Genomic DNA, 17,241 nt, shown 5'->3' on the forward strand with positions numbered 1-17,241 from the left:
GTGTATATTGTAGCTGAAATCTATGCAAGCTTGGAGCTACTGCAGTTCCTAATTCGTTAAAGGGGTACTCCACTGCCCCAGTGTCTGGAACATTTAGTTCCGAATGCTGGGTATGGGCTGCGGGGGTCGCGACGTCGCACCACGCCCCCTCAATGCAAGTCAACACTGGGGCAGTGGAGTACCCCTTTAAGAGGGTGGCGCCTCGTAATGGGCTCAATCCTACGGCGCTGGTGTTTTACTAAAGACCTGTATGTGAGATGCTAGTCTTGGCAAAGCTCCCCCACCCACCCTTCAGTATCTGCTTTGTGAAACCCATATTTGACGTACTTGTGTGTAGATGCAGAATGAGGCCCCCACCCCTTCCCGCACTGTTTCCTTAAATAAAAGTAGGGTTGCAAGTGGCCAGTGTAGATTACACATGTAGCAGCTGTCTGACATTTCACTGTACATTCATTCTGACAGCCATGCCATCCCATACAGACAATCCATCTCAGTACTCCAAAGACCAATTGAAAAATCTCTTAATTTCACATAATATACCTGTGCCTCAAGGTGAGCAGAGAAAAGCAGTCTATCTGCAGCTCTACTTCAAGCATATTCTCCCTAAAGATAAAGAAGCTGCTGACTTCTCAAGCGATGAGGACGTGTGGTCAGACAATGATGTAAGTGTTGTGCCAGGGTTGACGTGTGTGGGATTTAGCAGCATGACGGGCCAGTGGAATATCCAGTATATTGTGACTTTTGTCCTTTTGACATATATATTGCTTCTAGCCTACAATATCTTTATACAGTACATATGGAGCCATACCACAACTTTTTTCCGACTTTTTTCTGACTGCTAGGGTTGCCAGCTTGCTTGCAAAAAAAAAAAAAAAAAAAAAAAACAGCCTTGCTAATTTGCATAATGAATTATATATGCGTAACATCACAGGATACACATATGCAGGGGAAATTTTGTCCTATTCTGACCCCTATAACTTTTTTTTCTCCTTCTATGAGCTAATTTTTTGTGCCCTGATCCATAGTTTTTAAGGCTGCATGCACACCACGTTTTTGCAATCCAGTTCCCGTATCAGGTTTTTGATTAAAAACGGATTCCTCAAAACCTGACTAGACTATATCAAAACGGGTGTACAAATTTTAACCCGTATACGGTTTGGAAAATTATTTCCGGTTGTATCCGTTTTTAAGAAAACGTATACATTTTCACTCCATTATGAATGAAGTTTGGATTGAAATTCCAAGAAAAGACTGTGCAAAGTCAAAAAAACGTATGGTGCAAACCAGATGGAACTGTACGCACATACAGTTCTGTACAGTTCCCATTGAATCCCATGTTAAAAAAAAAATATATATGGTTTCATCGTTTTTGACCCGGACCAAAAACCCGTGGTAGGCTACGGTATTGGGCACGTGAAAAAAATGGGAAAAAAAACATACAAGACCAAAAACGGATGCAACTGGATGCATTGTTTGGTATATGGTTCTGTACGGTTTTCACATTGAAAACGTATATGGTAACTGTATTGCAAAAACGTGGTGTGAATGCACCCTAACAGTACAATTTTTAACATTACCATGGCCGGACTGTCGTTGCTGGAGGAGCTCTGGTTGGGAAACACTGGTATAGTATATGGTGCAACAATCCAGGAGTTGAAGGATTGGTTGGATAAATAACGCCCATTGCATTGCTGGTATTTTTAATATAAAATTACAGTCGGGGTGGGCAAAATACTGGCTGTGCCGGTAAAATACAGGCCAGGTGGCAACCCTATTGACTGCCCAGCATAGCTTGATTGACACCCCTCTCCCAAAGTGGGTACTGCCAATATGACACCTTACTCTGTGGCCCAGCTCGATTTTGTGTAGAACAGCTGTTTGTAACAAGGGAGTCTGCTCTATAGGCTGTCCGTGACCTCCTCTGTTTAACCATGCATTGCCAGTACAGACGAGCGAATTTACAGTAAATTCGATTTCGTCTCGAACTTCTCGGCTCGGCAGTTGATGACTTATCCTGCATAAATTAGTTCAGCTTTCCGGTGCTCCGGTGGGCTGAAAAAGGTGGATACATTCCTAGGAAAGAGTCTCCTAGGACTGTATCCACCTTTTCCAGCCAACGGGAGCACCTGAAAGCTGAACTCATTTATGCAGGAAAAGTCATCAACTGCCGAGCCGAGAAGTTTGTGATGAATCGAATTTACTGTAAATTCGCTCATCTCTAATTGCCAGTTATACTGGTTGCTGCAGTTACCCTACAAATATGTCAATGTGGCACAAAAGGAAAGCTGTAGCCAGCCAAATGATTCTCTTGCAGCAGCCATTGCGATGTGTTGTGTTAACATCTGGTTTGGATGAACAAAAAATTGCAGCTTACGACCTGGGGAGACGCTGGACCTGGAAAGGTGCCAGAACTCTCATTGACTTCTTCCATGCAAGGGATTTAGCCCCATAGTTTTGCTGCTAAAACAAAGCAGAGTAAGTCCCCTAACATAGATGCCAATGGTGATGAACATGGCAGCCACTTACACAAATGGCTTGCCAACACAAGAGCAGATCTCTGCATTCTGGTTCAGGGGGGTTATTTGTAAGATGCTTGTGTTTTTTATTTTTTTGCATTTGCTTACACATTGCTGGATACTTTCAGTTCCACGGTGATCAAGTGTATTTGAGATGATGGTCACAGATTGGGAGTTAAATGTATTTTGTTACAGTATTCACATGTCCTAAGGGTGACCAACTTTTCTTTGGTCTACTGTTGTAGTGTGGCTAGTTTGAGCCTTTTTAGTGTTTTATCTTTGTGTCTTTTTCCCTCTTATCATTTTAAAGATGTTTTATATACTATTTAAGGTGCATTGACTCTGTTTTGGGCATACGGCTGGGAAATTTTAAGTTGGCCGCTGTCGGACCTGTACCACATCCCATTCACTCTAATGAGCCGGCCAGAGTCAGATTGTGACTCCTGCCGGCTCGTTTTTTCACTGTATTAGTTTATTGCTTGACTGAAAACCGCGGCAGAGCAGTTTTTAGTCCGGAAGCAAAACCTCATACAGTGCAAAAATTAGCCTACCAGAGACATACTCTGGCTTATTTATAGGAAAGGGGTGCGGCGGGGATACGTCATCCGCTGGTTTTTAAATTTCCCGCCTGATACGGCAGCCGTATGCCCAGAACTTAGTGTGAATGTAGCCATATTTGGGCGTGCATCGTTTTAGTGCTCTTTGTGTATATTGTCATGTTGGAACTTGATAGCACCACATATTTACTTTGCAGGTTGAGCCATTTACTTTGCAGTTTGGGACACCCAGGGATCTCCGGGGGCATCCGGTTCGGCCGACCGAGGTTATGACGTAAAGCCACGTTCTCTCCATTCATGTATATGGAAGGGGGCGTGACGAGAAATCACATCGTGGCTGCCCTAACCCAGCATTCTGAACAAAAATATTCAGAACACCAGGGGTGTCGCTGAGAAATTGCGGGGGTCCTTTGCATAGGGAATAAGATGTTCAGTGACGGAATACCCCTTTATGCAGGTTGTGTCAGCCTCTTGGACATTTGAGCCTAGGACAAATATTTTTTGTTTCCATAAGTTGTGGCAAACCCATAAATGCTAACTTATAAAGACAGGTTTGATATTGTTGTTCTGTCACCTGACTGTCGCATAATAAATATCCCTAAAAATATATGGGAAGATTGTTAGTAATGTCTGTTCGTATATGCCGCCTTAAGATACAAATGAGGAAAATCTTAACATTAGTGGCCAGCTCCAGCTGTTTGATTTATTTTTTATTCTATTTTCACATGCTTGGGCCATCATTCAACTTTTTGAATCCTTGGCTTTCATTTCCTCTTGAGTAAAATATAACATCTATCTTCCTATTTTCTGACAAATATTAATACAAATGTCAGAATTCCTGCGAGGGAAGACGAGCCTTTCACTGACTCATTAAATTTGGCGTTACACTTGCGAGCAATTTCTAGGGCTGACAAGCTGGGCAGGAGGTCACAGTGCATAGGGCTGTTGCTAAGCAACAAAACCCTTTGTGGGAAAATGTTGACAGATTTTCAAAACTACAAGAAGACAGGTGTCAAGATCCATTGAGCGGTTCATACAAATTACCTGTTTACCATTTAGCCAGTGATCCTCGTGCATAGCACTCCAGGGAATCTTTGTCTCTTTATATAAAATCTTATTTCACCAGTGTTTTTCGTTTTTGTTACTATAAATCAACTAAAATGGATACAGGTGCTGTATATTATAATAACCCAGATAACCTAGTACCGTGTTTTGTTTTGTTTTGTTTTTTTTGTCAGATTTTTGATTAATACAAACAAATGGCCCCCAACAAGGAGAAACAACCCACCTAGAACCCCTTGTACATGAGTTTTGTGTTCATAGAACGTACATGCTGCACAACAGCAGTATCTGTGACTACTTTTTGTCTTTTGATTTATTGAGACCCCCACAATCTCTCATGCAGCACTCAGCTGCACAAAGAGATGATCGCTCTGTCTTAAGCCTCACGACCATGGGGCCGGAGTATCGTGACATCATAACTCCTCCCCTTGTGAAGTCATGCCCCGCCCTCTCAATGCAAGCCTATGGGATGGGTGTGATGGCTGTCACCCCCCCCCCCCTTATAGACTTGCATTGAGTGGGCGCGGTGTAACGTCACAAGGGGGCAGAGTCGGGAAGTCACAATACTCCGGCCTTGTGGTCGTGAGGCTTAAGACAGAGCGATCATCGCTTTGTGCAGCTGAGACAGGTGGGTGCTGAATTAGAGATTGTGGTGGTCTCCAGCGGCGGGATCCCCGCGGTCAGACATCTTATCCCCTATCCTTTGGATAGAGGATAAGATGTCTTAGGGATGGAGTAACCCTTTAGGGCCAGAGATTTGGGCCACTAGAGTTTACAGCTATAGATGTAGGCAAAATTGTTTTTTCCCTTCTGTTAAAGGGGTACTCCGTTCCTAGACATCTTATCCTGTATCCAAAAGATAGGGGATAGGATGTCTGGCCCCTGGGACCCCTGCAATCTCTGGGCAAGCACCCCGGCGTTCTGAACATTTTTCGCTCCACCACAGCAATCACGCCCCGTAGACATGAGAGGAGTGGAAGTGGCGTGACCTCATGAACACAACCGCCCGAAGCTAGCGTTCTGATCATAAATGTTCATAACTGCCACGCCTCTGCACGGCTAATGCTCATGTCGTCGACCTCGTCGAGGTCTGCAGACACACCCCTTCCATTCAGCTCTATGGGAGAAGCGGGGATGCACGAACGCTGCATCTCCAAATCTCCCGTAGAGTTACACAGAGGGGACTGTCGGCCACGGGAGAGCCAGGGCCCCATACAGGAGATCGCAGGGATCAGACACTTGTAAGTTGTGTATCGCTGCAGTACTCCTTTAACACCTTGGGGACCAAGGGCATGCCTGTAAGCCCTGGTCCCACTCCCCTGCTATGACGCGGGGTCACAGGCTGACACCACGTCATAGCCAGGTGGTCCCGGCGGCTATAAGCCGCCAGGACCCGTGTCTAATGCCGGACATTACCAATCGCAGTGATGCCTGACATTAACCCCTTAAACACAGCGATCAATTTGATTGCCGTGTCTAAAACTAAAGTACATGGTTCCCGGCAGCTCAGTCAGGCTGTTCAGGAAGCCACAGAGTGGACGGGGGAAGGGTCCCTACCTGCTTCCTCTGTCCTATTGGCAATCTGCTGTTCCATGCATGCTCAGCAGGCTGGATCAGCAGAGCGCTGATAACACTGATAAACATTGTTTGCAATCAGAAGACTAAAAAATGGTGGTGGGGAAAGTTCATGTGATTTAACCCCTTCCCTATTAAGTTTGAATCTCCCCCATTTTCCCATTAAAGAGAAAAAATGTAAACTAAAATAAACATGGTATCGCCATGTGCGTAAATGTGCGAACTATGAAAATGTAATGGTGTTTGTAATTAACCGCACGGTCAATGACGTATACATAAAAAAAGATTCAAGTCTAAAATGGTGTTTTGTTTTGTCATTTTGCATAGCCTAAAAAAAACTATTAAAATAGTGATCAAAAAGTCCCATCAAAACAGAAATGATACCGATTAAAACTTTAGAACACGGTGCAAAATGAGCCCCATACATCCCTGTATGTAGAAAAATAAAAGTTATAGGGGTCAGAAGATGACCATTTTAAACATACAAATTTTGGTGCATGTAGTAATGGAGTAAAATAAAATAAAACCTCTACATAAATTAGGTATATTTGCGACCGTATGGACCTACAGAATAAAGATAAGGTGTCATTTTTACAGAAAAGTGCACTGCGTAGAATGTGATTTATCCCCTTCCCTAATAAAAATCCGAATCACCCCCCTTTTCCCATTCAAAAAAATGTGTAAATAAAAACATGTGGTATTGCCACGTGCGTAAATGTCCGAACCATAGAACCATAAAAATATAACGTTAATTAAACCGCACGGTCATTGGGTTACGCGTCCAAAAAATGTTCAAAGTACAAAATAGCGTATTTTTGGTCACTTTTTTTATACCAAAAAAATGAATAAAAAGTGATCAAAAAGTCCAATCAAAACAAAATTGTACCGATAAGAACTACAGATCACGGCCCTCATACCGCCCCGTTCGTGGAAAAAAATAAAGTAATAGGGGTCAGAGGACTATTTTTTTTTTTTAAACGTATACATTTTTTGTGCATGTAGTTATATATTTTTTTTTTCCTCCAGAAGTATGACAAACTTAAACCTATACAGTCATGGCCGTAAATGTTGGCACCCCTGAAATTTTTCTAGAAAATGAAGTATTTCTCACAGAAAAGGATTCCAGTAACACATGTTTTTCTATACACACATTTGTTCCCTTTGTGTGTATTGGAACTAAACAAAAAAGAGAAAGGGGGGTGGAAAGCAAATTGGACATAATGTCACACCAAACTCCAAAAATGGGCTGGACAAAATTGACACCCTTAACTTAACCCCCTTAAGGACGCAGGGCGTACCCATATGCCCGTTTCCGAGTCCTTAAGGACTCTGCGTACAAGTACGCCCTGCGTTCTTCCGGCCCCTGCCTTCTCGCCGGGCGGGGACCAGACCGGGATGCGAGGTCAATTCAGATCGGCGATTCCGGGCTGATTGGGTCTCTGATGAACAGATAGACCGGAAAATAGGAATGATAGATGTCAGAGACCCGATCATCCTGACTGATAGGAGCGAAGTGGCAGTGATGCCACCTCCTCCTATCCCCTGCCATTGGTCGGTTAGGACTAACTGACCAATCTCAGTTGGGGGGGGTTGCAGTTGAAATCCTCGCTCTGCCCGCCCCTGGATGTCGGGCAGATCGGGGGGGGGGGAAGGTGGCGGCGGGTACCAGAACAGTGGGGGATGGCGGCGGGACCGGCGATTGCGGCGGGATCGGTACAGTCAGCGGAGGGATCTGCGGTGAGGAGGCAGCGCGGTGAAGATCAGTGGTAAGTGACCTTCACTGCTGCCTTCTAGGAGTTGCCAAACTACAACTCCCAGCAAGTCCAGACAGCCAAAGGCTGGTCCGTTCATGCTGGGAGCTGTAGTTTTCCAACAACTGGAGGCACACTGGTTGGGAAACATTGTCTGTTTTTCCAACCGATGTGCCTCCAGCTGTTGCAAAACCAGAACTCCCAGCATGCACTGACAGACCATGCTTGCTGGTAGTTTTGCAACAGCTGGAGGCACACAGGTTTGGAAACGCTGAGTTAAGTAACAAACTTAGTGTTTTGCAACCAGTGTGCCTCCAGCTGTTGCATAACTTCAACCCCCAGCAGTCGGGTCGGGTTTACAGTGAGTTTCTCTCAAGTTCAAGATGCAGCAAATTTTCCGCTGCAGCTCAAACTCCCAGCGGGAAACTCGCTGTGAACACCCGCCCGTTTGATTGTACCCTAAAAACACTACACCTACACAAAATAAAGGGTAAAAAACTACATGTACACACACCCCTACACAGTTAAATACCCCCACACCCGAAATAACAATTAGAAACATCTGGTACGGCACAGTTTCTAAAACGGAGCCTCCAGCTGTTGCAAATCAACAACTCCCAGTTTTGCTGGACAGCCATTGACTGTCCAGGCATGCTGGGAGTTTTGCAACAGCTGGAGGCACCCTGTTTGGGAAACACTGCCGTAGGGTAATTTTGGTATCTGAGGAAAGTGTAATTCTTGCATCCGGGTCAGTCCCTATGCAAATCCCTAATTTAGGCCTCAAATGCGCATGTGCATGCGCATCTCACTTCAGAGCCCTGTTGTATTTCAAGGCTACAGTTTAGTGCCCCATATGGGGTATCTCCGTACTAGGGAGAAATTGCCTAACAAATTTTGTGGGGCTTTCTCCTTTTACCCTTTATGAAAAGGTAAAGTTGGGGTCTACACCAGCATGTTAGTGTAAAAAAAAAAAAAATTACATTTGTTTACAACAACATGCTGGTGTTGCCCCATACTTTTCATTTTCATAAAGGGTAAAAGGAAAGACCCCCAAAATTTGTAGCAGAAATGGAGATAAATGCTCTGCAGGTACACAACAAGGCTCAGGAGTGAGAGCACAATGTACATTTGTGGTGATTTGTACAGGGGTGGCTGATTGTTACAGCGGTTCTGACATAAACGCAAAAAAAGCATTTTGGAAACTACACCCCTCACAGAATGTAACAAGGGGGTATAGTGAGCCTCAACACCCACAGATGTTTGACGAATTTTCATAAAAGTTGGAGATGAAAATTAATTTTTTTTTTTTTTCACTGAAATGCTGGTGTTATCCCAAATTTTAAATTTCACAAGGGGTAATAGGAAAAAAAAGCCCCCAAAATTTGTAACCCCATTTCTTGAGTATGGAAATGCCCCATATGTGGATGTAAAGTGCTTTGCGCGCGAACTACTAGGCTCAGAAGAGAAGGAGCGCCATTGGGCTTTTGGAGAGAGAATGTGTCTAGAATTGAAGGCCATGTGTGTTTACAAAGCCCCCCCCCCCGTGGTGCTAGAACAGTGGACCCCCCCCCCCCCACACACACGTTACCCCAGTTTGGAAACTACACCCCTCACAGAATGTAATTAGGGGTACAGTGAGCATTTACACCCCACCGGTGTCTGATAGATTTTTTTTCAACAGTGGTCCATGAAAATGAAAAATTTTATTTTTCATTTGCACAGCCCACTGTTCCAAAGATCTGTCAAACACTAGTGGGGTGTAAATACTCGCTGCACCCCTTATTAAATTGTGAGGGGTGTGGTTTCCAAAATTGGGTCACATGTGGGGGGTTTCTGCTGTTCTGGCACTATGGGAGGCTTGTAAATGCACATGGCACCAGACTTCAATTTCATAAAAATTCTGTCTCCAAAAAGTCCAATGGTGCTCCTTCTGTTCTGAGACCTGTAGTGTGCCAGCGGAGCACTTAATGTCCACCTATGGGGTGTTTTCTTAATCTGGAGGAATTGGGCTTCAAATTTTGGGGTCCAATTTCTCTTATACCTTTTACAATCACTTCACCAATTTTTTTTTTTTTCGTTTCAAAGCATATGTTATGGAAAAATTAAAAAGGTAATTTTGCAAATTTGGTGGTTTTCTTTCCTTGAAAGAAGCCATTGTCCAGAGAGGAAAGAAAAGTACGGTAAATCACTTAGGCTAGGTTTACACTGCAGAATCTCTGGGCAGAAAATTTCCGCCCGGAGACTCGGAGTGCGGCCAGCACCGACTGAATCAGTCGGCGCTAGGACCATGCAGACACTGCAGTCTCCAATAGACTGCAATGTGTTCTGCCAGTATTTCCGCCTGAAGAATGAGCAACGCCATTCTTCAGGCGGAAATTTCCAAGCAGATTTTCCGTTCGCAAATTCCGCTTCACAAATTCCGAAGTGTGAATTTGTGAACGGAAAACCATTCACTACACTATACATTTTAGCAAGCGGAATTTCTGCGCAGAATTGCAGGCCGAAATTCCGTAGTGTGAACCTAGCCTTACAGTTTCAGTTCGACTCAAGTTGATGGTGGCGTATAGCGTGGGACAGATGCCCAAGGGGGCCCACATTGGCTACAAATGGGAGACATGATTAATACAGCGGTGTTATAGCAATCCTCCTGAGGTACTGGAAGGATTAAGATTTTTAAATAGAAGTAATTTACAAATCTAACTTTCTGGCACCAGTTGATAAAAAAAAAAAGTAATATATTTTTTTTTGGAGTACCATTTTTAATGGGCACTGTCATGAAATCAAAAAATTGATATGTTGTAGTACTTAAGTACTACAACATATCTCGAATATACTTTAATTAAAAAAAGTGATTTTAAAACCGTTTAAAATCACTTTTAAATTCGACCACTAGGGGTCTCCCTCCTAGTGGCCGACTGCATTAGGCAGTGACGTCACTAATGAAGTTCGACTCGTTGAAGCCTGGCAACGAGTCGGAATTCATTCACTGCGGTGCTCGCTCCCGCCTGTCAATCAGACAGGCGGGAGCGAGCGCTTTGAAAGAAGAGGACGCGCGCAGGCTCCCTTGCAGGCCCCGGCTCCCGGCGACAGGTAAAATATCTATGTTGTGTCTGTTTTCAATGTGTTTTTGTGCTTTTGCGATGGAAGGGGGGGGTAGTGGGTTGAGCGGGGCCAGGGGGGTTGCGGGCTGCGCGTTGGGAGCGGGATGTGCCGCCATTCACCTATACAGTATGCCTCCAGTTGTTTCCCCACTACAACTCCCAGATTGTCCAGACAGCCAATAGATGTCAGGGCAAGCTGGGAGTTGTAGTGGGTAAACAGCCTGAGGGACACTGAATAGCTGAACTAAGGGGGGGTGGGGAGCGAGTCGAGCTGCGTGACGGGGAGGGGGGGGGGGTGTGGGCTGCGCGGCGGAGAGCGGGATGTGCACAGCGATCACAGATACTGTTTTCAGCTATACAGTATGCCTCCAGTTGTTTCCCCACTACAACTCCCAGCATGCCCTGACATCCAGTAATGTCAGGGCAAGCTGGGAGTTGCAGTGGGCAAACAGCTGGAGGTACCCTGTATAGGTGAACTACGGGCGGAAGTGTCGGCCCCAGCAGGCATCAGTGACGTGGTGCCTGCTGGGGAAGTCTGCCTGCTACCAGGCAGACAAAACGGCATTTTTTTAATATGTAAAATTAAAGGCAGGGAGGAGGTTAGGGATAGATGGGTAATAGGCAGGGACAGAAAAAAAGTGATGGTGGGAGCTACCCTTTAAAGAGTAGCCTGCAGTGATTGGATGACTGCCCAGGCTGTCTCCCCAGACTTTGAGCAGAGTGACAGACAAAACCCCTCCACAAGAGAAACAGGGTTTTTATGTGAGAAATATAGGCGCAAGACACAAAAATATATGTACATGGTAAGGAGTTACTGAGTAGGGCTGCATTCACACCACGATTGCAGCATATGGTTGCCGGATCCGGCTGGTGGAGGGGAAAACCAGGTGCTCCCGTACCCCAGCCGAACCGGCGCTGAAATCCATTCACTTTAATGAGCTGACTGGAGTCTAAAAGTGACTGGTTGAAAGAAGGATCAGTTAAATAGTTATTTGCTTTATTCTTGAGCATCTTGGGCATGTTTGCTTTATTGCATTGGAAATGTATAACCCTTTAGCTGTAAGAAGGCATTAGTCTCGGCACTTGTGTATATTCTGTAAGTGTCTTATGCTCCCATAGCACAGGAAGGGAATGTATTTCAAAGGCAAGTTGTTTCAAGTAAAGTTTAATTGTGCAACCTGGATGTTTCACTTACAGATCATTGCGCCTAGGTGTCTTCTGTTTTACAGTCAGTGTGGCAACAAAAGGGTTACAATTCAGTCACACCCTTCATTAAAGAAAAAATCTTTATTATGTTACTTGGCGTATATTGCAGGCTGATATCCTGCTAACACAGTTCCTATTTAATTTCTCAGCTTCAGCCCATTGAAGACCACGAGGAACAGAGAAGTGACGAGATGGAATTAAAAAGCCTGAGTGACAGTGAGCTGAAGGAACAGCTGAAGAAACATGGGGTCAACCCAGGACCCATCTTACGTATGCATATCATATTTTACAGCATTGTAAGGTTTCACAGCGTTAAGCAGGAAGACAAGTCAGTAAGCAATGTTTACTCAGCACAATAGGAGAATCCTTCTTTGTAGATCAAAGACATTAACAAAGTGTGGATCCATTATATTCATTATGGCTGTGGTGTAATCGCATTCGGTAGAAGATCTATTCTGATTATTTTGTAAAGGAGGTGCAAAAAAAACAAAGGCATAAAATATGCAATATATTCTCAGAAACAAACTGCATGCCTTTGTTATGTAGTGCTGCAGGTTCCTAAGTATACTGTGATATTACCATGTAAAATCTGTATACAGGGAACAAAAGTTCTGAAATAATTTGTGATTTGCATAATGCATTAGATTTCCGTTTTGAAGTTCTTATCATGAAGTATTGCTTGTTTTTGGCTTTTGATATCATCTTTCGTAGATTGTGCTGAATCATTATATCCATTCAGCTAATGCTTAGCAAAGCCTGCTTGATCTTCCCTGGAACAAACAATTGTGTGATCTAAAGACAATGGCCCAGATTTATCAAACTGTGTGAGAGAAAAAGTGGAGTGATTTTCCCACAGCAACCAATCACAGCTCAGCTAACGATCTGAGGTAAAGTGAAACCTGAGCTGTGATTGGTTGCTATGGGGAAATCACTCCACTTTTTCTCTCACACAGTTTGATAAATCTGGGCCAATATTAATTATGGTGTGTGTGTGTGTTTATTTTTTATTTTATTTCACTTGTAATTCAGGTTTTATTTTCCTTTTTGTCTAGCCACTACCAGGACCATTTATGAAAAGAAGTTACGGCAACTGCTTGAAGAAAAGCAGTTGAAAGAAAATGGCGGTGGACAGGAGGACCAGTATTCAGACAGTGAAGATGAAGGTTGGTACATAGTGTTACAGCTCATGGCTGTTATGGGTGTGTGCTCTGAGCTGTATTTATGAGAGATTGAATCTGTATTCAGTCATTTAGTTTACATTGAAATCTGCTGCATAAAATCCTGCCCATCAAATCTGCGCAGGATACTGTATGTGGGAATATACCCTAACAGCAAGCAATTTTGCCATACTTAAGTTATAAAATACAACATCATTTGAACTTTTATAATGGCACCGTTTTGGGGTATATATTACTTTTTTAATCTATTTTTTTTTTTTTCTGCTAGATTTAATCCTGGCATATTTTTACCGCGTTCACCATGTGGGATAAATGAGATAATTATATAGTTCATAAAGTTGTTACAGATGTGACAGTACTACCAAATATTTATATTTTTTTGTAACAGGAAAATTGTGTGTGTGTGTGTGTGTGGGGGGGGGCGGGGGGATTCTTTTTTCCCTTTATCACAGCATCATGATTAGAGTTTGGTCACTCATGTCCCTACAGAGAGGACAAAATAAATGAAAAAGCTCCGCCCCCTGACTCTCCTTAGTGCCTCTTGTCTCTCAGGAGTATGCAAGATGCTCACTGGAGTGGTTTGCAGCACTTACTAGGGCTGGGAATTGTTTGGATTTCTTCATGCCCTTGCTACGAATTCTATGGGCAGGTGTTCCCTTCCTAGATAACCTGGTAGCAGAGGTCACCCCTGGCGTCTTTCCACGCTGGGCCTTGAGCATTTCTTTACTTTTCCACTCTGCTTTTATTCGGGAGGAAGGCAGGGAGGGTAGTCTCCCTGCCATGTATACGTGATTGGAATAGTTTTTTTTTTCCCCCCCTCTTCCAAGAGTCTGGCAAGAAGCTTAAAGGTGGGGACTTACAGGTCTCCGCTTGTGATTTCAGCCAAGGATCCCATAGTGACGTGCATTGGAGTATTGTTCAGCAAAGATCGCTGGTGTTGTCAGGACAGTTATGTACACTATGCTTTTCCTGATGTGGGATACTGGCGTTATGGAGACTGACTCAGTATCTGCAGAATGCTGGACATATGTGCGCTACAATGGACTACTACCCAGACATTATGCAACCTGTGCAGAACCCTTGCTCTACCCCTGCAGAGCTTTCAGTTGCATCCAACTGAGGGAGAAGGGTCTTTGACCCACTATTTCTCTACACTATTATACTTGTCTGTGGCTTGTGTGACTTTTCCCATTTTGTCTCCATTATTAGAGGGAGGAGGAGACTATGCAAAAGGAGGATGTAAAGGAAGAAAAACATATTGTGTAACAATCGCCTTAGGGATTCATACAAGAAACAACTTCTGTTCTTGAATTTTAACAGTTATAAAGGTGAACCGACTTCCTTTTATGTATGCTCTGTTGTAAATGGAGAAAATTATGATTTGGTTAATGATAGAAAAGACTGCAGCGATAGACAACTTATCCCCTCTCTGCAGGATAGGGCATAAGTGTCTAAATGCAGGGGTTCGAATGCTGGAACTTCCTGTGATCTCCTGTAAGGGGCACAAGCTCTGTTGCAGCTTTTCCTTGCAGGAGGCCTGTTGGCCACAGCATGACTGCGCGGCCGGCAAGCCCCCTCCATGTATCTCTATGGGAGAGGCGGAGATGCAGTGTTTGTGCATCACCGCCTCTTCCATAGAGCTGAATGGAGGGGGCGTGTCTGTCGACCTCAGTGAGGTCAACGTCACGAGCATTAGCAGCGCAGAGCCAGGTCCCTGTACGGGAGATCGCGAGGGTCCAAGCGGTCGGACCCTTAGCGATCAGACACATAGTTGTCTATCACTGCAGTACTACTTTAACCTGTTGGGGACGGAGGGCATATGGATACGCCCTTGCTTCCCGGTACTTAAGAAATGAGGGCATACCTGTACACCCTCCGTATCGCCGCTCGCTGGGCAGTGATCGGACCGGCATGACTGCTAATATCTATCAGCAGGCATCCCGTGGCAATTCCTAGGGGGCGATTTGCTGTTATCTGGGCCAATCGGGTCACTGGTGACACGATCACCTGGAAAATAAGAATGATCGGAGCTGTCAGCTAAGACGATCCTAAAGGATAGTAGCGAGGTGGGGAGCATGGCCGGCTTACAGGAGCGGCGGAGGCGGCATCCTGGAGCAGCGGCGGCATCGATGGCAGCAGAAGGAGTGCGTCCGGAAAGTGCGGCGTGGAGAAGGCTGCAGTGAAGATCACGGTAAGTGATCTTCACTGTGGCCTTCTAAAAGCTGCAAAACTACAACTCCCAGAATGCCCAAACAGCCAAAGGCTGTCTGGGCATGCTGGGAATTGTAGTTTTGGAACATCTGGAGGGCCACAGTTTGGAGACCACTGTGTAGTGGTCTCTAAACTGTAGTCCTCCAGATGTTGCAAAACTACAACTTTCAGCATACTCTGACTGTCTGGGCATGCTGGGAGTTGTAGATTTGCAGTATCTGAAGTGGCACCGTTTGGAGACCACTATACGGTGGTCTCCAACCTGTAGCCCTCCAAATGTTGCAAAAGTACAATTCCCAGCATGGCCAGACAGTAAGGGATGCTGGGCGTGTAGTTCTGCAATATCTGGCCCTTCAGATGTTGCAGAACTAAAACTCCCAGCTTGCTTGGAGTTGTAGTTTTGCAACATCTGGAGGGCTACAGTTTGGAGACCACTACTTAGCGGTCTCCAATCTGTTCTTTCCCAGTTGTTGCATAACTACAACTCCTAGCATGCCCAGACTGTCCAGGCAAGCTGGGAGTTGTAGTTCTGCATCATCTGAAGGGCCAGATATTGCAGAACTACACGCTCAGCATCCCTGACTGTCTGGCCATGCTGGGAATTGTACATTTGCAACAGCTGTAGGCACACTGGTTGGGAAACACTGAGCTAGAGTCTGTTTACTAACTCAGTGATTCCAACCAGTGTGCCTCAAGCTGTTGGAAAATTACAACTCCCAGCATGTACGGTCTGTCAGTGCATTCTGGGAGTTGTAGTTTTGCCACAGCTGAAGGTTTTGGGCGCATCCCCCCCCCCCCCCCATGTGAATCTGCAGTGTACATTCACACGGCGGGTTTACAGTGGGTTTCCTTCTAAAACTCAAACTCCCAATGGAAAACTTACTGTGAACCCCCACCTGTGTGAATGTACTCTAAAAACACTACACTGCACTAACAAATAATAAAAAGTAAAACACTACATATACACCCCCTTATACCCCCCCCCCCCCAAATAAAAATGAAAAACGTCTCATACGGCAGTGTTTCCTAAACGGAGCCTCCAGCTGTTCCGAAACCACAACTCCCGGTATTGCCGGACAGCCATAGACTGTCCTGGCAGGCTGGGAGTCTTGCAACAGCTGGAGGCACCCTGTTTGGGAAACACTGCTGTGGGGTTTTGGTGGAGACAAGCCCCATCCTTGTAACCGGGTCCGTCCCTATTGCAAATGTCTTATTCAGGCCTCAAATGCGCATGGTGCTCTCTCACTTCAGAGCCCTGTCGTATTTCAAGGCGAACTTTTGGGGGAATTTTTCTCCTTTTACCCCTTATGAAAAAGTAAAGTTAGGGGCTACACTAGCATGTTAGTGTAAAAAATTTTACATTTTTACACCAACATGCTGGTGTTGCCCCATATTTTTCATTTTCACAAGAGGTAAAAGGAGAAAAAGACCCCTGCAATTTCTTGAGTAGGGAAATACCCCATATGTGTACGTAAAATGCTCTGCGGATGAACTACATGGCTTAGGAGTGAGAGCGCCATGTACATTTGAGGCCTAAAATGGTGATTTGCACAGGGGTGGCTGATCGTTACAGCGGTTATGACATGAACGCAAAAAAAACACCCACATGTGACCCCATTTTGGAAACTGCACCCCTCATGGAACGTAACAAGGGGTATAGTGAGCCTTAACAACCCACAGGTGTTTGACAAATTTTCGTTAAAGTTGGACATGAAAATTACTTTTTTTTTTTTTTTCCTGAAATGCTTTTTCACTGTTCTGGCATTATGGGGGCTTCCTAAATGGGACATGCCCACAAAAACCATTTCAGCAAAATTCGCTCTCCAAAAGCCAAATGTCACTCCTTCCCTTCTGAGCCCTCTAGTGCACCCGCAGATCACTCTACATCCACATATGAGGTATTTCCTTACTCGAGAGAAATGGGGTTACAAATTTTATGGGGCATTTTCTCCTATTACTGAAAATGAAAAGTTTGGGGTAACACCAGCATTTTAGTGTTAAAAATAAATTTTCTCATTTTCATGTCCCACTTTAACGAAAGTTCGTCAATCACCTGTGGGGTGTTAAGGCTCACCGTACCCCTT

General features: G+C 44.7%; 1 protein-coding gene across 5 annotated transcripts in view; it reads left to right on the forward strand.

The window, feature by feature from the left end:
- LEMD1 (LEM domain containing 1) overlaps nucleotides 1–17,241 on the forward strand; it is a 108,400-nt gene that overhangs the window by 15,441 nt on the left and 75,718 nt on the right. For all 5 annotated transcript variants that reach the window (XM_056558063.1, XM_056558066.1, XM_056558067.1 and 2 more), the window contains exons 2-3: nucleotides 11,918–12,038; nucleotides 12,821–12,931. In XM_056558063.1, coding sequence (XP_056414038.1) covers nucleotides 11,918–12,038; nucleotides 12,821–12,931 — 232 coding nt within the window. The remainder of the gene's footprint in view (nucleotides 1–11,917; nucleotides 12,039–12,820; nucleotides 12,932–17,241) is intronic.

The sequence above is a fragment of the Hyla sarda genome, chromosome 2 (genome assembly GCF_029499605.1).
Source record: "Hyla sarda isolate aHylSar1 chromosome 2, aHylSar1.hap1, whole genome shotgun sequence".
NCBI lineage: Eukaryota > Metazoa > Chordata > Amphibia > Anura > Hylidae > Hyla > Hyla sarda.